This window comes from Rissa tridactyla, chromosome 15 (genome assembly GCF_028500815.1).
Source record: "Rissa tridactyla isolate bRisTri1 chromosome 15, bRisTri1.patW.cur.20221130, whole genome shotgun sequence".
NCBI lineage: Eukaryota > Metazoa > Chordata > Aves > Charadriiformes > Laridae > Rissa > Rissa tridactyla.
In genome coordinates, this window is record NC_071480.1 from 11,266,123 (window position 1) to 11,287,667 (window position 21,545).

General features: G+C 45.8%; 2 protein-coding genes across 3 annotated transcripts; one reads left to right on the forward strand and one right to left on the reverse strand.

Annotated features, from left to right (window-relative positions):
• GPS1 (G protein pathway suppressor 1) lies at positions 1-13,177 on the reverse strand. 2 transcript variants are annotated; one of them, XM_054221395.1, is made up of 14 exons: positions 13,007-13,177; positions 10,384-10,476; positions 8,260-8,441; positions 6,239-6,403; positions 5,920-6,055; positions 5,695-5,772; positions 5,228-5,288; positions 4,771-4,856; positions 4,317-4,411; positions 3,079-3,184; positions 2,632-2,712; positions 2,366-2,503; positions 2,008-2,142; positions 1-1,260 (listed from the first exon to the last, which is right to left on the reverse strand). In XM_054221395.1, exons 1-14 carry the CDS (start codon positions 13,130-13,132, stop codon positions 1,186-1,188), a joined length of 1,557 nt encoding a protein of 518 aa, XP_054077370.1. In that variant the 5' UTR covers positions 13,133-13,177; the 3' UTR covers positions 1-1,185. The 2 variants fall into 2 exon arrangements, with proteins under 2 accessions (XP_054077370.1, XP_054077371.1); XM_054221396.1 differs by lacking the exon at positions 13,007-13,177 and adding an exon at positions 12,016-12,819.
• A 166-nt stretch (positions 13,178-13,343) lies between these two features.
• Positions 13,344-21,490, forward strand: RFNG (RFNG O-fucosylpeptide 3-beta-N-acetylglucosaminyltransferase). The gene is made up of 8 exons (XM_054221401.1): positions 13,344-13,771; positions 14,578-14,626; positions 15,140-15,242; positions 15,632-15,785; positions 16,823-16,911; positions 17,002-17,167; positions 18,529-18,614; positions 18,825-21,490. The coding sequence occupies exons 1-8, from the start codon at positions 13,400-13,402 to the stop codon at positions 18,889-18,891; spliced, it is 1,086 nt and encodes a 361-aa protein (XP_054077376.1). The 5' UTR covers positions 13,344-13,399; the 3' UTR covers positions 18,892-21,490.
• The last annotated feature ends 55 nt before the right edge of the window (positions 21,491-21,545 follow it).

Here is a 21,545-nt window from a genome sequence, read left to right on the forward strand (position 1 = left end):
TTTTTAATCCTGCTGTTTAATACACTAGATATAACGACTTATTAAAAAAAAAAAAAGGAAAAAAAAAAAAAGCATTAACACATTAACAGTAACATCTGTAGTCAGTTGCCAGACCAGTCGGCGCTGGATCAAAATTCTTAGCTTGCCTTATGGATCAGATGAATGCAAGGCTGCAGTGACTTCAGAAAATTCAGTGCATATCTCCTTTGATTAACACAGAACACACACACCCCCCCTGGGCTGCCACCTTTAATCCCTTTATAAAAGGAAAAGCAGAATAAATGCACCTGGAGAGCGGGCACCTAGATTGGATGCCTTCAGCTCTTCCACAGGACTTGAGTGGTGTTTTATGGCATTTATCCATGCTACCAGAAGCAACTGTTGCACGTGTTGGGAAACCATCACACGCTATGGCGGTAAGACTGGACAAGCAGCAATATTTGCACGAAGTAGAGATTTACTGCTAGGGTAACACTGGACCCCAAAGCCAGGTCATGCACAAGTGGGAAACACATCAGGAAACAGGTCTTCGAAAACAGACACCAGAGAGAAAGAACCTGGATCCAGGTAATCATAACACCCTAAAATAAAGGCCTGTGACTGAATGCATGGAAGCGGTGCCATGTTTTCTGGTGTAAGTGAAAAATCATGAAGAGTTTCTCAAACGAAATGTCTCCCATCAGAACTCTAGCTCCGTAATTGAGAGCAACACTTGTAAGTTTATCTGGAATAAACAGAAAGCTCAGCATCACTCAGAATCAAGGCAATACTTTCAGGCCAGAGAAATTCATCTTAGTTCACGCCTGTCCATTCAACTTAACACTAACTATTTTTGCAGCTTCTAAACAAGAAAACTAACAGCAGCTGAAAAACCTCTCAAATCGGCATCTGTATGAATAACCTGACAGCTCTTTATGGAGTGGTGGAAGAAGGAGAATGAAGGAAGGTGTTCTACCAAAACTGAAATGATGACCCATTGCAGGGATGGCGATTTTAGAAAGAATTTCTTTTCAAGGAGAGTTGAAGTTATTGGACTATTCATATTATCCACCATCGGCCCTGACCCTCTCAATCCAAGTAAGAAGTGAGGGAGACAGGGACAGTTTGTGAAGCTCAGCAGTTAGTGGGTGAGACACTGGGTACAGTCCTGGAGGGACCATTTCTTTTGGTAGTGCACGAAGTTTTTCACATGTTGGTGCTCATCCTGGACTGGCTGTTAGCTGGAGTAAGCTCCCCTTGGCTACCTTCTCTCGGAGGAGACTGCAACAAGACCAAAACACATCCTAGTTAGTGATGTGTAAATATCCTGCAGAGTGCTTCCCGAGAGACCAAACGAAGCACAGGTGAGGTACAGCAGGGTAACAGCAAGGGGAGAGCATTCCCCCAACTCATAAATAATGACGATGGCTTTGCAAAAGCTTTGCGTTTACAACTTCTATTGTTACAGCTCACAAGAACTGTTCCTAAAAAAGTCAAACCAGAACTTTCACGCCACTCTTAGTTACTACGTACAAGGTGCTGTTGGCCCCCTGGAATCCTGTCTGGCATTTAGTTATCACAGAGATTAATATACTACAGAATTTAATATGTTCTGTGGCAGATGGCCTATCCTCCCCTCAGGGCATTCCTTTGGAATTACAGCCTGGAAGGAATACTCCAAGCAATTCATGCATTTTTTATTTCCTCTACTAAAAAAAAAAAATTACTTCAAACAATCTTTGTTTTGGTAAGATAAAAGACATATGTCTCAAGAATTAGTCGGAATTAATTAGTTAGAATCAACCCAATCATATAAACTTCACAGGACATTCTGTGTTGTACAGGCCGGTCGATATATGGGCTAGAAGCACTTGCTCCTTATATATTTAGCATTTACTATTGTAAGAATTCGCCCAATCGTGAGCACAATAAATCCATTCCCCCCCAGAATCTTCAATTCACCAACTTCTATGGTCTCAGTTAAAAATCTTAACCCTGTCTCAAAGTCCACATTTAACACGCCCATACCTTGACATGTATCTGGTTGCGCAGGACTGCAGCTCGCAGGATCATGGCTTTGGCACGTCGCTGAAATTCTTTGCCCATTAGTAAAGATTTCTCGAAAGTTGTGCTGCGCTGATCTACATCTCGAGCATAAAGAATCTGTAACCAACACAGAGAACTGTACGCAGGAGCTATGCCAGGGCTCCACAGCATGAAGCTCTTCCTGCGCAAGGGAACAAAGCTAAGGTATCCCAGAGTCTGAGTTTACGCACAGATCGGCCCTACTGAAAGATGAATCCAATTTCAAAGTGTCCCAGGGATGGAGAGTTTCTAATCTTAATACAGCTGTTCGGTCTATAATCCGTGGCTCAGATGCACTCACCTTACTGTGTGAGTCTATTCTGGCGTTGATCAGTCCCTCCAGGATCAGCTGAGTAAGTTCATCTTCCAGAGCAGCCACTGTGGTATTAAAGGCAGTGGCCATCTTGCGCATATCTGCCGACACATAGGGGCTGAAGTACTAGGAAGAAGGAAATATTCAGTTGCCAAGTGTACTCCCCGCCCTCTGAAAAACCATGTGAAAAACAATTACGAAGAGATGACCCATCTCACTGTTCATCCATCTCTGAGGATTACAGGAACAATTACCTGGATAAGGGCACGATTTCGAATCTGGGTATAAAGTGTCCTGACATGAGGTGCGAGGTACATATCCAGCAGCAGGTTATCCTGTGCAAAAAAAACCCGAAACATGTAAGAAGCTGAGAAGCAGCCAGGAAAAACATATTATTCCTATGTTGTGAAACATGTACGTACGTACTCAAACCTTAAGGATGTTACATTACAGCAAGACAATACCATAAAACAAGAACAAATAAAAGAACTGGCAATATATTTTAAAAATTTATCATTTCTCCTCCCTCTCTACTGCTAAACTACTCCCAATTGCCATTCACCGTGTCAGGGGACAGAAGACACAGAAGAGGTGAACGCTCTTAGTAGCTTCTCTTTTAACAGTCACTGCTTCTCAGAAAAGGCTAGGCGAAGGCAACTTCTACTGTCGACACTGTTCGACACTGCTCCCCTGCAACTCACCTTCATCTCATCCAGCATCTTCAGGCATGAAGCATATTTAGATTCATAAAACTTGAAGATGATGTCACGAACTTGTGGCTCCAGCTCCAAAAACAATTTGAAGGAGCTACAGATAAAGACGGCAGCAATCAGACATTGGAACTCACCGGTTAAATACCCTACAACCCCAGCACTCCAAGTCGCAAGGTTACAGACTCTCACTACAAGTTAAAGGTTCCAAGAATTTACTCTCTAACAGACCAGATAGCCCATTTTCAGCAGGGCTGGGAGCCTGGAACATGGCGAGATGCAGCACAGCGTCACAGCTGTGGTGAAGAAAGGCAAGAGGCTTTTGACAAACCAAGCAGTGGAAGTGTTTGTCCACGCAAAACAAAAAAATTAAATGGGAACAGGTCAAAACGAGGATTATACCACCAGAAAACATAGTCCACATGTGTGCATGCCTTGTGTCTGTGCTGGCCAGCTTTGTGTTCCCTTTCAAAGGACAGCCTTCACTACGTACAGCGTGCCAGAAGTAGGTTAAGCATGCAACTGTCTCAGGAAAATAACCTATCCAAAGTGTGAGAGATCTTTGGGATGAACACAGTTTCTCAGCACTCTCCCAATTCCCCATCACAGATTTCCAAACCTTGGGATCTCACCCTATGAACCAGACAATAAAAAAGTCACGCTAACAATCCTTTTTCCACATCGATTTAAAATTAGTGCTTCCATAAACTTAGCTGACAGGAATTCAGTATCGTTGTAATTCAATCTATGACACACAAATATCCATTTTCTTCCAAAGACTGTAATTCTTTTAACCTTGTTTATGTCATAGTTAGATTACACTGCAAGTTGCATTAACAATTATTAAACTGTATTAATACAGTAAAGCATACACCAGAACAAGTGGTAACATGAAGGCAAATTATCTTACAGCTGCCTTCTGCAGGGCTCTGTCCCTCTGAGTCAGTATCGGATACGGACTGATGACTGCGATAGGAAAGTGGGCTACGTAGGTGTTGGATTTGAGCTGGCTTGGAAACTTCTGTTTTACTGCGAAAATTTCAGCTGTGGTTAACCACTGTGTTTTAGACAATAAAACATCACTTAATGCTAAAGCCAAACTAAGGCTCAGTGATTCTTTCTCTTCTGTGTGAGACAGCCACTACTCCTGCCAGAATCCACTCTCGACCGAAGTCCCATGTCCCAAAAGATGTCCAGTACACACAAACTCCTATTAAGGCATCACTTACCTGCTGGAGATAACGTTTCGTTGCAGTTCCTGACGGTCAAAGGTAGCAAGGGCACAGAGACCACCATACACAGCCACATTGCTAGGAGATAACAGCTGGAGAGAGAGAGAGGGGTCACCAACTGATAAAATGGCAGAAGGTTGGAATTAAGTATTCCACCCCAGGCCTTTCCTTCACTCAGTGACAAGATTAGTCCTTGTCACATGCAGTGGAACCACTCGGGATGCTCTCAGGCATCCACCCAGAGCCCAAGGATTGATTGTCCGCTGCTAAGAGAGCAGAAACCACTTCCAACAGCCAGTCTTTTGACTGAGCTACACCAAACCATGGTTCACAGCACTACCAAACTATACAAGAGGGCTGTGAGAATAACTACAGCGTCTGAATTTTACAACCTAGTACTTAGAATTACATCCCCTCCAAGACCTGCACAAAGCTCCCTCTTGGTCCTCACCTCAGGGAAATCACAGTGATCAAATGATGCCAACAAGAAGCACTTTGCTGCCTGTTTGTACTTCCGAGCAGCTAGTTCAGCCAAGCCTAGGAACCAGAAAAAGTTAGTCCTTTGTTTATGACAGCATACAAATTAGGAGAAATTGCGAAATCTGGGGTAGGACAGGCCCCCCCAGCGTTGCTAGTGCCTTCACTATTGAAGTGAAACGAAACTCTCAGACAGTATCTAGCATCCTTGGAACTACGTTGACTCACACTGGCATCCTCTCTGAAGAAATTTAGGGAGAAAAAGAAATGGCAAAAACAAGTCAGCAATTCCCTCTCATCGGCTTTATCAAATCTTGCATTTCTAGTGAGAAAATACAAAGTCTGTCAAATCTGAGAGGAAAAAACAAACAAACGAAGCTAACGGGCAGAAAGGCGGGCAGACAATACAGGAAGCTGAAGGATTCGCTTACCTGCTGCACATTTCAGTTTGGTGAGAATCGCTTGTGTCTGGCTGTCTCTTTCTCCTCTTTGCTAAACGATAAGAAAAAGCAGTAGTGAGCAAGCAGTATGAAAACCATTTTGATTACAAATGTCCTTGGGATGTTTCATCCTAATAATTAACTTGCAAATCTCAACAGCAAGATAATTTTGTCTTATTTGTCTTGGGAGACATGGCAAGAACTGAAGATGGAAGGTCTCTCTGTCTTTACTATGAGACAGATTTCCTACACACCTACGATGGAAGAAAAGCAACAACGAATCTCAAAAGAAATAGTACAGCAGCCAAGGAGGCTGGATTAAAGGAAGAACAGACTGTAAGATGAAGGGAGGCTTATAGGGAGCAAGTCGTAAAGGGGGAAAGTAAGAAATTGTTTTACAAATTCTGGAGACGGAAAACAAAGGGAAAATTCTTGCAAGTTAAAAAGCAGGACCTTACTTCTGCAATTTCTGGTGTAGACTCAGCCTTGCTTACGTAGCTCAGAACGTGAGACCAATTCTGGAGGTAGACACTGACCTGCAGAAACAGTGCAGAAAAGATGGTGTTACTTGGATAAGCAGCATCACTGCAGACGCATGAGAGGTAACCAGAGCAGAAGCACAGGCAGATGTTGGGGCAGATATCAGAAAGACATCAAGTACCATTTCCCGCAAACTTTCCTACCTTGATGACATTGAGACACATGTTGATAACATGTTTAGCACTGGTGCAGTAATCACGGGCTCGTGAGTAGCACTTGAGAGCGTTGCTGAGGTCCCCACAGTCAAGGTAATGATCACCTAAGTCATCATGGCCTCTCCTGGAGCACAGGAATTAAAATACCAATGAACTGTGTGCTCAAAAAGGGACACAGTCAGTTTGTACCAAACAAGTAATTCAACGCACTGACCTAAGGCACTGAATGCAGTTGACATTCTGCGTTAGGTGTCTGGAGGAGCAAAAAATGCTCTTCCTTGTTCCAGCAGAGCCTTCTGCATCTCACCTGATACTCTCCTTGATGGAGTTCCCTTTGTAATTTTTCAGATCTGTGTCGAGTTTCTCCAGTTTAAGAAGAGCTTTTTTGCGTGTAGCTTCAACCCAAGCTGTGTCAAGAGGAGGGGGTTCGATTCCACTATCAGGGACAGCATCAGGTGTATTCTGCAGTTCTCTGAAAGGAAAGAGTTTGAATGGGGCAATTATGCTGCAAACTTCTCAGAACAGAGGTCTGCCAAGAACCTGGCACTGTTGCCCTAACAACCAGTACCTCATACACAAAAGAGACCAAAGAGAAAAGAAGGGTGGTGGGGAAAAAAGAAAAAGACTTATAAGATTTCCAGTGAAAACAGTAACATAAGTATCACAGACATTTACAAAGTCTTTTCAAAGTTATCCTAATATCTTTTGCAGATCTTTGCACAAGTCCAGGCCGATGACAACAGTTGCTCTTCCCTTATCAATGCTGTAACACCATCATAGAAGGCCACCAAATTTGCCAGGCGCTATTTGCCCTTGGTGAAGCCATGTTGGCTGTCACCAATCACCTCCTCATTTTTCATGTGCCTTAGTGTAGTTTCCAGGAGGATCTGCTCCGTGATCTTGCCAGGCACAGAGATGAGAGTGACCAGCCTGTAGTTCCCCGGGTCTTCCTTTTTCCCCTTTTAAAAAATGGGGGTTATGTTTCCCCTTTTCCAGTCAGTGGGAACTTCACCAGACTGCCACGAATTCTCAAATATGATGGATAGTGGGTTAGCAACTTCATCCACCATTTCCCTCAGGACTCATGGATGAATCTCATCAGGTCCCACAGACCTGTGCACCTCCAGGTTCCCTAGATGGTCTCGGACCTGTTCTTCTCTTACAGTGGGCGGTTCCTCATTCTCCCAGTCCCTGCCTTTGCCTTCTGTGACTTGGACAGTGTGGGTAGAGCACTTGCTGGTGAAGACCGAGGCAAAAAAGTCATTGAGTACCTCAGCCTTCTCCAGGTAGCCAGGTGTCCTGTTTCCTTCCAGAGAGGGCCCACATTTTCCCTGGAGTTCCTTTTGTCATTGACATACCTATAGAAGCTTTTCCTGTTGCCCTTGACATCCCTGGCCAGATTTAACTCTATCTATCTGTCCTTTAGTTTTCCTGGTCTCTGGCTGCTTGGACAATTTCTCTATATTCCTCCCAGGCTACCCGTCCTTGCTTCCACCCTCCGTAGGCCTCCTTTTTCTGTTTGAGATTGTCCAGGAGCTCCTTGTTCACCCATGCAGGCCTTCTGGCATTTTTGCCTGACTTCCTCTTTGTCGGGATGCATCACTCCTGAGGTTGGAGGAGGTGATCCTTGAGTATTAACCAGCTTTCTTGGGCCCCTCTTCCCTCCAGGGCCTTATTCCACGGTACTCTACCAAGCAGATGCCTGAAGAAGCCAAAGTCTGCTCTCCTGACGTCCAGGGCAGTGAGCTTACTGTGTGTCTCCTCGCTGCCCTAAAGATCTTGAACTCCACAATCTCATGGCCACTGCAGCCAAGGCTGCCCTTGAGCTTCATATTCCCCACCACCCCTCCCTATTGGTGAGAACAAGGTCCAGCACAGCACCTCTCCTCGTTGGCTATTTTATTAACAAGCAATTCATTGCTAATATTAAAGAAACAACCTGCTCTACAAAGCAATTGAAAGCAAGTTAGTAACAGCGCTGCAATGAATTATTACATTCTATGAAAGCATTTAGTGACTCTTTAGGGTCACTGAATCCAACCAAACACCTCTGTATGGGGCACAGGGTGCACATGTTTACAAGTTCTCTCCCCAGCTATATTGCAATGGCTTGACAGCAAAGCTACACTGTACAGATACTATCCAACTTTTTCCATCCAGCTCAGATCAACACATCTACTTGCACCGAACTCAATTTCCAATCTTTTAAACAGAAAAAAGACAATTTGCACAAGAACATGCTCGTATTACATGCCAAGTCCCCCACTGTGGCACACTGGTCTTAACTCAGTCAAAAAAGCTCCCCAGGTTCCCACGATCTCTTAGTACCTGGTGGCCTCAGACAACTTTCTGTGGATTTCTTCGTACACATCAACATTGAAAGTTCTCTGGACAAATGACAGTGCCATCTTGAGAGCTTCCACCCGCAGCTGTGGACAGTGATCAGCAATAAATTGCAGCCGCTCAATTCGCATCAGACCACTGTAGCTGGACGCATACTGCTCCAAATCCTGCAAACAAAACCTGGTCTTAGAAGGCGAAGACAGCAACGCTACATCAGGCTCCTACACTGTCACCTGCACAGGTTTTCCTGCAGGCCTGACCCATTCACGAAGGGCAACGTGACTCAGGCAAATGACAAATCAGGTAAGATTATTCCATTTCTGCTTTCTTCAAACGCTAGTAGTTTCCTCAGAAACGTGCAGTACATTACAATTTACCTTTTTTCATTTGAGTCGTGATGCTGTCCATTAAGGCTAATCAGCTCATCCACTTTAAGCATTGGTTATACCACCCGTTAATAATTTTGTCAAGATTCCATCATTTGCGCTGAGGTTTCCTAAACCAGACAACCATCCCAGATGTAGTTTTTCCTTGAAAAATAGTTTCCATAGGACAATTTGCATTCTTTTGCACATACTAATTTCCTAAAACATCTCCTTTGAGAAGAAACAGGGTCTCTTACTCTTGAGGAAAGGTCTGAGGTTTCAATTCTGAACACTTAACAGATTTTAAGCCTTGGGGTGGGGGGTAGAAAAGGAGCACAAAATGTCTAGTAAAGATATGATATGGCATTGCAGGGAGACTTCCTAAAGACAGAAGCACACACGCAAACAACCACAGCAGACTGTTCAGGGCTAAGTCAAGCATCCAGGCAGTAGGAAACACTCGAGTCAGGTTGGCTGTTCACATTTAATATGCATCCTGTGTCACGTCTGACTCCCTCGCCCCGTATGTCTGAATTAAGATACCGCTGTAGATGGCACGGTAACATTTTCTAACATGATTCTTGCCTGATTCAGTGCAAGAATGATTTTGCTCTGAGACTGAAACAGGACTGTATGCGCTGAAGATTTGTATTTAGGATTCCTGCTTTATTTGCTACAGAACTTGAAAAACACAAAGGCAGGAGCATTCCTTCTGCCACAGTTTTATGCCTGATGTTGCACAATACTCCTGAAATCACTGAGTAATTTCACTTTACTCCTCAACTCTTTGAATGACAAAGGGGAATTATGGTCCTTCGCATCAGTTACAGTGAAAAGAATATCACTGATTTTTTTGGAACACTTAGATGCTATAGCAATAACAAAGGCATAAAGGTCGCAACATAATTGCTTCATCACTCTAGCTTCAGAACAGAACTGAAATGCAATGAAATCAAGTAAGGTGTCGGGTCACATGCTGAAAAAAACCCACAATCAACCCAAAACCAAATAAAAACCCCCAACAACAACAAAGAGAGAGGTCTGTGCAGTAAAAAGCGAATAACTATGTGATAACCATTATAAGGCACGGGGACAAGAGGAACAAATTAAAGCTTCAGAGGTACCGAGGTGAGATCCAAAGCTTCCTAACTGAATGCTTTATTTTGCAAATTTAATGTTGCTTTAACTTTTTCCAGTTAACATTTTTGTTCTCTTCTGCAACACCCATCTCTCGCTGTTACAGAGCTGATGCATAAAAATTGGCCAAAATCTCAAACCATTACCTAAAAACTGAAAAAAACAATATAAGCAAATACAGGCTTTTATAACTCTACAGCTCTGGGGGGTTTAGCCAGTCTCCCTCCAGAGGATCAAACAGTGAAAGAATTATATCCTAACTATATACTTAAAGCTCCTCAAAGAACAAGCCTCAAAATAAGTGAATGATGTCTCAGAAATGTACTAAACTATTTCAGAATGAAAACTGCGTCAAACGGGCAGCACGCAGCAAGTCACAAAACAGCAATTCCTCCTTCATCTCAGAAGGTGCAGCAGAGGTCAGTACGTGACAAGGAGCTACGGAAGAGGTCACTGCTATTCCTACCCCACCTTGCTTTGAAGATAATGTCATTTAATGTCTAAATGACAACCTGACAAGGAGTAAAAGGAGGGATTTTTTCAAAAACCTTAAAGGAAGAGGCCCTGACCATGAAATGTAACCTGCTAGCCCTCAACCAGCACCTACCAGAGTGGGGTTCTCCACCACATAGTTGATATCAGGTGCATTTTGCTGATCTTCTTGTGGATCTACGTCAATCTGCATGGGCTCTACTGCACCCTAGAATAGCAAAAATGAGGTCAAAGGTAGCATATTACATTTGAGCAGAAAACAACTAGGTCATTCAATCTATTAAGGACTTGCTTAAATACACATTAAATTTTAAAAATTAAACAATACCGCTCCGTCTTTAGACATGTTTAAGATTTTCCTCTAGCAACAACACTACTCAGCATGATGCTTTGTCTAAAACAAGCAGTACTAAGTCTCAGCATTCACACAGCGTGTTTTATTTTGTTTGGTAGATTATCAAGCAAAAAAGTGAAGGCGTCAATAAATCTGATTCTACAAAGTATGTCAGGTATTCATGCTAAATTCCAAATGACATTCCGTCTCTCTTCCTTGAGCAAGAGCAGACATTAACACTCAGCTCAAGAAGTTCCAAAAGTACCCAAAAAACCTCACCAGAACCTTTCAAAGCTGCTTTAATGCTTAAAAGTAGTAATTTTTTTTTTTTTTGGGGGGGGAGAAGGGAAACAAAACCACCAAACCAAAAATGACAACTCTTACACTTTTTTAAAGTATTAAAAAAATGTAAAGAACAGAATGCAGAATGGCAATTCCACAGTTTCTAACAAATACCGGGGAAAAATTTATCTGCACTGCAAAAATTTACCATCAGTTGAACTGTCCTGCTATAGTTATCCGAGTCCAATTGTTTAGGTAGATTCTCTTTTGCAGGAACAACAGAATTTTTATTCTCCCGGTATACCTTGCTTTGAACCACATGAGGAATCATAACCTGTACAGCGACCTCAGTACGACTGCATCAATAAAACACCTGCATGTGTTCCCACTTAAAACTAATTTACTGTGCAGTCCCACAATCAAAATCGGCATGCTATCATGAAATTCTTTTCCTCCTCCTAGTCAAGACCGTGCCGAACATTCCCCCTAGGTATTACCGATTTAAACTCGGGAAAACCAAGATGAACGTCATCTTATAAAATGCTGACTATGTGCGGATATTACCATAAGCAACACCTGATTTCGGGCACATCGCATGAGTGGACCTTAGAAAGGACAAAAATGCCAACTACCTCATCCCCACCAACACCAAGTTATTTCCATGTTTTTATTGATTTTGCTGTCTGTTAAGAAATCAAAGATAGAGCGCGCTTGGGGTTGGGTTGGTGATTTGCCTGTTTTTTCCTTTTTGTGAGTAGGAATAGGGCAGATCCAGATTTCCTAACTCTAAAAAAATTGATGCATCTTGTGTTTACCCACAGCCTGCTTATTCCTTCAATATCAAATATGCACATATCTCAACAGTGAAGTGAAATCTCGCAAGATCTGAAGCAAAAGCAAGTAAAGCATATAAAAGCTTGTTTCCTAGTTATTCTCTATGCAAAGGGAAAGGGAGGGAGGGTGCAAAGCAGAGTTTGATTGTCTAGATGACCCCTCAGGAAAAGCGGGCATAAAACCACTTAAGTCACCACATATTGAGACGATTACTTTTTTCCATATTTATCTACTTTATCTCTTTTCTTATATCATAAACACTGTCAGGGTCGCTTCTTTTATGCTGTGTTTACCTACCATAGTAAAAACCTGAAATGGTCTCCTTCGAAATCAGCGTTACAGAAACTACCCGTGACTCCGGTTGGCGGAGCAGAACGTCCTGCTCCACTGGTGGGCTGCACTCTGCACTTCTCAACTCCCAGACAACAAAGAACACAAGTGGGCTGGAAGTCCCACTGGGACAGGTGAACTCAGACGTTTTCAAGCTAACGCTTTATTTTGGAAGGAAGATGCAAGGTTTACTTAAGAACTACTCGCAAAGCGAATGAAACAATGCTCGCTCCCCGAGATTTTGTGAGCCCAGAAGGGCACGCTGTGGGAAGGTACCTCACACAGCTGGTAAGCTGCCGCTCAAGCTGAAGCATCCCGCGGTACTCAGGGCGGGGGGGGAAGAGCCCTGCTGCCGGCGGGGGCACCGTACAGACCGGTCACTGAGGAGGAAGCTGAGCTGCAGCCTGTCCCCGTCCTGACCTCCCGCGCCCCGACAGCGAACTCGCCGGCCGCGGCAGGGCGGGCGGTTGACCCGTAAAGGGATGGCGGGCGCGGCCACTGAAGGCCCGGGCTCAGCACACCGACCTCCCCGGGCTCCTGCGGCTTTCCCCCTGTCCTGCAGACCCTCAATTCCTCTTCATCCGCCACCTCGCTGCCCCACCTCCGCCGCCGGGCCCTACCCACGGCACGTACAACGCGAAAGCCAAGCACGGAGCCCGCTGCAGCGGCGGGGGACGCCGCGGGCGCCGGAAGACGCTCGGCCGGGCGCTGCTCTCCGCGGACAGCGGGGAACCACACAAAGGGACCCGACAGACGGGCGAGCGAGGGCCCGGGGCCGACCGAGTGCGGCTCCCGTCCCGGCGAGGCGGCCCCGGGCCGAAGGGGAAGGCCGCGCCGCCCGCAGGCCGCGGCAGGGCCGTGCCGAGCGCCGTGCGGGAGAGAGGCCGAGCGAGGCGCGGCGGCAGGCGGCGGGGCGGGGCGGCGCGGCCGGGGGCGGCGGGAGGCGGCTGCCCCGTACCTGCAAGTTAAAGACCTGGACGGGCAGCGGCATCCTTCCCCCGGCGGCCGCGCTTCCGGCTGACCCCCCGCCCCTCCCTCCGGAGCGGCTTCCACTTCCGGGCCGCGCCGTGCCGCCGGGCCGCATCCGACAGGTGAAGCCTTTAAAGGGGCCGCGGCCCGTCTCGCCTCTCCCGCCGGGGCACCGGGCGGCGGGGCGGGGCGGGGCTGCGCAGGGCTAGGGCGCGCTCGCTGGGCCGCGCTGCCCCGGGCGGGCCTCGGTCAGCGCGGCCTGGGGTGTCCGGGCGCTGCCTGCCGCCGGCCGCGGGGGCTGCCGCCGCCTCCTGGAGCCGCCGCCCGGCCGCGGGGCCATGAGGCGGCCGCGCAGCGCGGCGGGGGCCCGCGGGGCTGCAGCATGAGCGGCTCCTGCCTGGGGCTCCGCAAGGCCTGCTTCCTGCTGTCCGTCAGCGCCGCCGCCCTCCTCCTGCTCCTGCTGCCGCGGGGGCAGCCCCCCGCCGCGCCCCGCCGCCGCCCCCCGCCCGCCGCCGGGCCTAGCGGGCCCCCGGAGCCCGGGGGGAGCGGCTTGCCCGGCACACAGGCGGAGGCGGGCGGCGGGACGGGTGCCGGGGCGGGCAGCCCGCAGCCTGCGCGGAAGGGCCGCCTGGGCCCGGCCGGGGAGAGCCTGGAGCTGAAGGATATCTTCATCGCCGTGAAGACCACGAGGAAGTACCACAGGAGTCGGCTGGACTTGCTCCTCCAGACCTGGATCTCCCAGGCCAGGGGACAGGTGAGGCTTCACCGGTGGCCGCGTCCCCCCTGTCCCGGGCAGCTGCTGCACCTTCTCACCGAGCTTTTCCTGCCGTGTGTTAAAAGCATCTTTTCTGGTAAGACTGAGGAAGGTTGTCTTATCTAAATAGTTCATCTGAACCGACCTCCAGAAGAGTTCCTGGTTGATGAAGCTAGTGACTTGCAATCCGGGATCGTGGTCCAAGCAGAAATGGTTTGCTGGCTCCTGTATGACCGTGAGAAATACTACATGGTAGTGAAAGATCCCTAGCATTGATGCATCTAAGCCAATATTTTGGACTAGCTGATCTTTCAGTGACTTAGGTTTTCCCATAGAACAGCGCAGAGTTTGTTCCCTTGTTTGGGAATTTCAGTCCATCCAAGCTTATTAACCCAATTTTGTCCAGCAACTGGGACAAGACAGTGTTACTGCCTGGCACTTTGCACCCTGGCTTTCATTTTTCCTTTTATCTTGGATAACTCCTAGCCAGAGAGAGGAGGTGAAGTTGCAGAGGGAGGTACTGCCAAAAAAGACAGTCATTCATGTCTAGAAATTGGTTGTCTGTACCCTGAGATGAGGAGAGTAGAATTTTGGATGCTTTACTTAAATGAGACTCTTCTGGTTTGCAATGCAAAAGTTTATGAAATAAGGCAAGGGCAGAAGCTGCTCATGTTCTCCCACTCCCAATGGCTGCTGTGAAATAAACTAACAAGACAAAACATTCAGAATTCTGACTGCAACCGAACAAAGCTGAAATTTGTTTCTGAACTTCTCAAATGCGGACACGCCATTTTTGTCTCCCACAGACGTTTATATTCACGGACTGGGAGGATCGGGAGCTACGCCTGAAAGCAGGTAAGCTGTGTAGCATAGGTACATGCTGTCTGTTATAACTGAGTTTTGTTTCTGTCATGCTTTCCCTAGAAGTCCTTATTTCGTGCTGTACAAGCAATTAGGGAAGTTTAGATGGAGAAAACTTCTCCTTTCGCTGGAGAGTATGCTGTTCCTACTTACCACCTGGACAAGATGCCTGGAACTTCCTGAATGGTGGCTTCACCTTTGCACCCTCTTCCTTCCTCTTAGAAAGCTTAAGTTTATCTGGTCCAAAGTTATATTAGGTATTTCCTTTGCATACAGTCTCATGGCACTATTTATATACCCTGCACTCACACGTTTTTGTGTACTCTACAGCTTGCATGCCATATGCATAACCCGTGAGCCCTGCCGGTCCTGCAGTGTGCTCTCCATGTGTGCACCAAATGCACTTCAGATGTACAGTATTAGTGCCAAATGTACGCTTCTTTTGTAGTCTTTTTTTGGACTACACATGCTTCTGAAACCTGAAAGGGCTGATCTTTGTTCTTCTAGGGGATCATATGATCAACACCAACTGTTCTGCTGTCCATACCCGGCAAGCTCTCTGCTGCAAGATGTCTGTGGAATATGATAAATTCCTGGAATCTGGGCAAAAGTAGGTGAAACACGTTGTTCTGATTGATTTTGTTTCTTCCAGTTCTTTGTTCACAGGAAACTTGAGTAACCCTCTCTGCTCCAGTAAGGAATGCAGCATTAGCTAAAACGTGGTGGTAGGCAGAGGGCAGGGAGCGCAGCATGAAGGAGTGTTTATAAACAAGCATCATCTGAAGGGTGGAAAGGATGATAATCTTAAGGAGGTTATTAATTTCATCCTCTTTCCAGAATTAGGATCTGTGGCTGCTTTCAGCTTCCAAATTTTGTAATTCAGGACAATGGGAAATGCTTTCTGTTCCAAGGCTGGAAGACTAAGGCTCAACTCTAAACCTGTAACTCATTTCTCTGTCACTGCTCTGCAGTAACTGTCTTATTTTGTTTTGTTTGAAGGTGGTTTTGCCATGTGGACGATGACAACTATGTGAACCCTCGGACTCTCCTGCATCTCTTATCTGCTTTTTCACACAGCCAGGATGTCTATGTGGGGCGGCCGAGTCTGGACCATCCCATTGAAGCAGCTGACCACGTCCAAAGTGATGGATCAGTAAGCACACTCTGCAGTTAGTCTGAAAGACATCCTGACCTTCTAAGCTTTTAAAACCTTGCGAGTTCGTAGGATACCCCCATAAAGCCCGAGTGATTTAATCTGCAAGCTTGGGTTGCAGAACGTGGCACTGCTCATTTTCAGAGGCAGGGGGCTGGGTTAAATGAACCTTCCATCTGACCTCATATGCGTATGTACAAGAGAGTTTGTCTCCTGGGTGGATGTCTGTTTCTCTTCCTTGACTCGTGTATGTTGGTGATCTCCCCCACACTGAGGTGAGGGGGGCCCCCCACCTTGACTCTTCCTTGAGTTGTTTTGGGTGCAGTGTTCCTTGTGTTAGGGTGTTGGGATTTGGGTTGGGGTTTGCGTTGGTTGGTTTGTTTTGAGAGCAGTATCACGTTGTCGTCATCTTGAAACAACCTCAGATGGGTGACAAAGGCTCTCTGGGTGTATAAGACATTTCCAGCACTGAGTGGTTACTAGGTTTCCAGGAAGGGGAAGCAAACACATCTCAGTCACAAGATACACGTGCTACAGGACAAGTCCTCACCAGGTCACCTATACTGACAGGCCTAAAGATAAATCAATCCATTGTCCAGAAAGTCAGTTACAAAGCAGCTTGTTAGGGAAGACTCTGCACAACGAAATAGCCTCCTTGGACATGGAGCCAAGCGACTAATGGGCAGCTTTGATTTTCTCAGGAACGCTGAGCTGGCTGTGGCGCTTGGCTAGAATGGCCAGGGTACAGGTGGAATTGGGTAGGAGCGGGACTACGGTTTGTTTTGTTTCATGTGTGCTACCTCAGTTGTGCTAACTTGGTGGTTCACCTGCTGTCAGTTCCAGGATAGAGTTTCGTTTGAGAGAACAGCTACCTGTGCTTTCAGCAGCCTAAAAAAATAGGAATTAATCTGTAGTCTTGTTCTGACTCAAGCGCAATACGTGATATCCAATAGAGCCTCAAGTTCCCTTCCCTGCCCAGCCAAATGGAAAAAGCAGATTATCAGTAACTACTGTGTGTTTTTCTTGTTGCTCTTCAGAAGACAACCGTGAAATTCTGGTTTGCCACAGGTGGAGCAGGATTCTGTATCAGCAGAGGTCTTGCCCTGAAGATGAGTCCTTGGGCCAGGTAAATGCTGTTCCTAGCTGAGCTCCATCAGTATGCGTTTGGTAGGCTTTAAAGCATATTCCATCTTGTCTCCTGTGCTTTGTCTCACAGCCTGGGTAATTTCATCAGTACCGCAGAAAGAGTGCGTCTCCCTGATGACTGCACTATTGGCTACATCATTGAAGGGCTGCTGGAGGTAAAGCTGCTGCACAGCCCGTTGTTCCATTCCCATCTGGAAAATCTGCAGAGACTACAAGGCGAGTCTGTACTGCAGCAGGTGGGTCTAAGCCTCGTGTAATTACACCTCAGTCTGATCAGAAAGAATACTCTCCATGGATTTAGCACTCTTCAGCAAAAAAGGATGTCTGCAGACTCACTCGGAGCTGTGTCCTGCCTAATTCCTTCATTTAGGTAAAAAGCACACTTTCACCCTAGCCAATGAGGTGATATAGCTGACACGTTCTGCTACGTTAAGCCTAAATATGGTGCTGCCCATCTTCTAAACTCTGACTTCCCATAAGTCACAGTAGCAGCAAGTGTAGAAGGGGGCAATATTTAGTTTGCCTGCCACGTAAGAAAGTATTTCTGTCTTTGCCTGACAGTCCCAGTCTTAATTCGTGCTGTTCAAAAAGACGAGCGTCGCAGCTATAGCAAGTACCTCTTCAATAACTAAGACAGTCAAATGTTTGATCATTTTTAAGAATAACATGTCTGAATCTCAAGAAACTTAATCAGTGTTTCTTAGGAAAAAAATCAGTTTTCGGAAAAATTAGTTTTTTAATTGCTGGGATACCTTTTTACTTGTGGGCAGTAGGTGGAGCTGTAAGGCAATCCAGAAGCTTTGTCTGCCCCTTCGTGGTGCCAAACAGTAAAAAACGAGAGAGCAGTTTTGCCCCTCCAAACTACTTGGTTATATTTTCCTGCTAATTGTATTAGGCAGCAGAAATGTACAGTTGGGGACAAATTCTGGCATGACGTAATCTCCTTCGTGTTAGTGTATTTAACTGTAGGCTGAATACAGCCTTTCGTTGGTGTTCATTGTTTCCTCGAGACTGTAACAGCTAACCCAAAATCCAGGAAATCTACAATTAGAAAGAAAATAAAAGTAGTCTGGCACCTGGCACCTGAAAATTTCTCAATAGGGTGCTTGTGTGGATGAATAGCACTGAATTGGGAGTTCCAGAGATCGAAATTTTGTTGCCAGGTTTGTCATGTGGCAGTCCTTTGCTCAACATTTAACATCCAAATGTTTTTAATTTTCCTCTGCTAGGACAGTACTATTGCAGACTTCAGGCAGTGACTGGCGAGGAGGAATGTATGTTATTTAGTGAAGGTACAGACATTAGCAGGATTGATGCCCCTACAAAGCTTACAATTGTAATTCATCTTGTCCTTCAGGGCAAGGCGGCTTTCAGCTCCTCTGTTTATTCTCCCACACTGCAGTGGTCCGTTTGATAGACACCATTCAGTGCCAGTATTGCTTGTGGCAAAAATAACCACTTTTTTTCAGATGTAATCCACTGTTCGGATCATAGGATTCTTGGAGTCTTTCTTCATACCTCGTCAATAATCCTGCTATCCCCGCTCTTTTTTTCTGCATTAGTGTTACAATTTCTGAATATTTATTTGCTTGTACAGGTAACCCTAAGTTACGGGGACCCTGAGAACAAACACAATGTTGTGAGTGTGGGAGGAGTGTTTGGCCTTCAGCAAGATCCAACACGGTGAGTGTCCACCTCCAAAACAAGATCTCCCTGCCTTGTTCATGTTTATCAACTGTAAGATGATCAAACTCACCAATGGGGTTATTTTCTCATGCCAGCTCTTGTCGCTGTGCCTAAGGCAGGTAGACCCACCCTCTATTCAATGATAGTGTGTTCCTTGTATGGGGAATTCCAATCTTATATTTTCCTTTTTTTTTTTTTCCTTCACAGATTTAAATCTGTCCATTGTCTGCTCTATCCTGACACTATTTGGTGCCCTGCTAAGAAGATGTCATAATTCTTGACCAGTCGTTGACAACTGTATCTTACCTAGCTTGTATAAGACAGGAGTTGTGGTGGACTTTGCGGGGTTTGGGTTGGGTTTGTTTTTTTTCTTCTTCTGGGAGACAACCAGAGGTATCTACAAAGGAGGTAAACAGACTGTTTACAAAAGCCAGGTGGTGTGGTTTGTTCAGCTGCAGCCTGGGACATTCCAAGAATAATCCTTGTTCTTTTGTCCAGTGGCTCTTTGTAGAATGACTACAGTCCTATGTGTACGAGTCACTTCACACTTAGGTCTGATGTCCTGTGAATCTGTGCTGGGACACGTCCCGGGCAAACGCAGTACTTGGTCTGATAGCATTCTTACAACTGTTAGGGGCTTTTAGAGGCGGTTGTCTTGAAGCTGGAATGCTATAGCAGACTGTAGTCCCCATGGTGACAAGAGAGGGGAAGTTTTCACTCATCTTTCTTGGGAACAGAATTAACACAATTATTTAAGAGCTTCTGTGGCCTGCCATATTAAAACTCCACCTGTGGGCCGGAACAGGGTCTGCTCGTTAACAGCAGAAATCCTAGACTCACGAGGGTAAACAAGGCGGAAAGCCTTTGTCGTGGGAAAACCCCGTGTAAGGGCGAGCGTACCCAGGAGTGGGTAAGAGTTGCTTACAGTGCACATTCTCCCCTGTAGCCCGTGTGTACCTCCCATGGAGGTGATTGTCAGACTTGGCTCTCTTAGCAGCTGAATTGCAGTAGTTGTTGATTATGATGGTGGTCTGCCAGGTCCGAGACTATTCCCTTGATATTTGATACTGAAGAAATACTTGCCAGAGTAGATGGTAATCGTTTCTCCTGCTTTGCCCACAGCAGGCTGTATGAGCTGGAGCACGATCGCTGGCTGATGAAACACGCCCTGTTTCTGAAGCTGTGTGTAATCGTTTGCCGTCTGTGAGGGAGGAATGCTAGATAGCTGTAATGCCCTGAGGAAGCTTTGATGGTATCATTTGAGGACCTTTAATTGTATGACTGTGGTTACTCCACTTCGGCTTCTTCAGATAATCTTTTGATTACCTTTAGCTCAAGATCAGTGTTTATTTTCACTCTACTTCTTAATGTTTCAGTAAATAGTTCATGCAGTCACTAAGAGGAGACTGCACACTCGCACAAAGGCAGAAGTTCAATGCTGTAGCAGTTATTGACTGCTGCTGCTTTATAAATAAAGTAAGCTTAGTTTTGAAAATGGAAGAAATAGGGTTCCCTATACTTTTACTTTTCTATTAGCCCAGACTTTGGCCATGTGCAATCCTTACCTGACATGAAGAATGGCATTAAAAAATTACTTTGCAAAACCACTGTTTACTCTCACAAACTCTTCAGAAAACACTTGCTGGTTTAGTGCTAGAGTCTGAGGCTGAATTAAGGGAAGAATAATAGAATGACATTGTATAACCTGGAACTATGATTAACAGCTAGAATGTGGACCTAGCAAAAGTTTCAGGTTTCTAAACAGCTGTGCTGAGCTGTACTGTGGACTTCAGCTAGTTGCTTAACTTCCTACCATTTGAAAAGTGGTGTAATGTGGGCAAACGCCTGCAGCGTATTCAAGTATGAAACTTTGCAGAGGTGTCAGCCTCCTGAAGTACACTGTTCCTTGCACTCTATTTTTAACACAAACCTTCCAGCATTTACCTGGGTACGTTGTCCTCTCTGCGTGATTTTAGTTAATTCCACTGAGGAGCAAACAAGCCGACTGCTACTTGCCTCAGTCCTGCAACTCATTCTTAAATCCCTCCTTTCCTTCAGGTCTACTAAGGTGACCGTGAGGTACAGGAGTAAGAATGCTGCGGGGCATCGGATCAGATTCCAGCCAGCACAGTGGCTGTTCCGTAACGGGTACACAGCAGGTACCGGTGTTCCGTACACCGGTAACACTGACGGCCCGTTACAGAAAACAGGGAAGGTCTTGTGGAATGGTAGGTTGTGGTATGTTCTACCTCTTCGTTAGGTCTTCTGCTCACTAAACTGAGGCATCCTATGGTTTAATGATTTGTCATTAATAGCTCTGGAGATTCCTGGTATCTATATAAATACTCTTTTTTTAAACACTTACTGGGTTCTTGGTTTCAGCCTTCTGTAGCAGAAAGCTGTGAATCTTCATGAGCTCTTGATGAGATTTTTGTCTTCAAACGCTGATTCTGAACTCCTCTGTGAGAGCTTTTTTTCCCCTTACACTGGTAGCAGCCTCTTGTAAGGTATCACAGATGGCATGGACTGGGTAGGGATTGTGTGGCAAACTGCAGTTCAAAACCGGCGACGCTTCATGTGGGTGGCAGCAAAGCTGAGTAGTAGAAGTTCCACACTGCGGTCACTGGTCGCCCTAAGCCAGCTGTGCCAGGGAGGCAGGTACTCTAAGCTGGTGGGGTGTTTATTAAATGGAAGAAGGACCACATTCTCCTGTGTGGCAATACAGAGCTGTTCAATGTGTTCAAGCTTCTTTTAAGGTTTCTAGTGTTGACAATACAGTAGGCTGGGTGGATATATCAGGATGGAGCTTTTTAATCAAACTACTGTCTCATACATAAAGCAATTCTACAAAATAAATATTTAAATATGTAAAAGGCTGTGTTTTGTCACATTTCTTGACACGTTTTCTACACCCAAAATGGACTATAA

Bases quoted from the DNA above. Each gene is read 5' to 3' on its own strand.
- RFNG (XM_054221401.1), top strand. From the start codon at position 13,400: ATGAGCGGCTCCTGCCTGGGGCTCCGCAAGGCCTGCTTCCTGCTGTCC. The intron at 15,243-15,631 runs GTAGGTGAAACA...TTTTGTTTGAAG, and splicing joins TTCCTGGAATCTGGGCAAAA to GTGGTTTTGCCATGTGGACG. The intron at 15,786-16,822 runs GTAAGCACACTC...GTTGCTCTTCAG, and splicing joins ACGTCCAAAGTGATGGATCA to AAGACAACCGTGAAATTCTG.
- GPS1 (XM_054221395.1), bottom strand. From the start codon at position 13,132: ATGCGGCCCGGCGGCACGGCGCGGCCCGGAAGTGGAAGCCGCTCCGGA. The intron at 5,289-5,694 runs GTAAGGTCCTGC...CTTATCGTTTAG, and splicing joins CTACACCAGAAATTGCAGAA to CAAAGAGGAGAAAGAGACAG. The intron at 2,504-2,631 runs GTAATTGTTCCT...CCTTCTTCCTAG, and splicing joins GAAATCGTGCCCTTATCCAG to TACTTCAGCCCCTATGTGTC.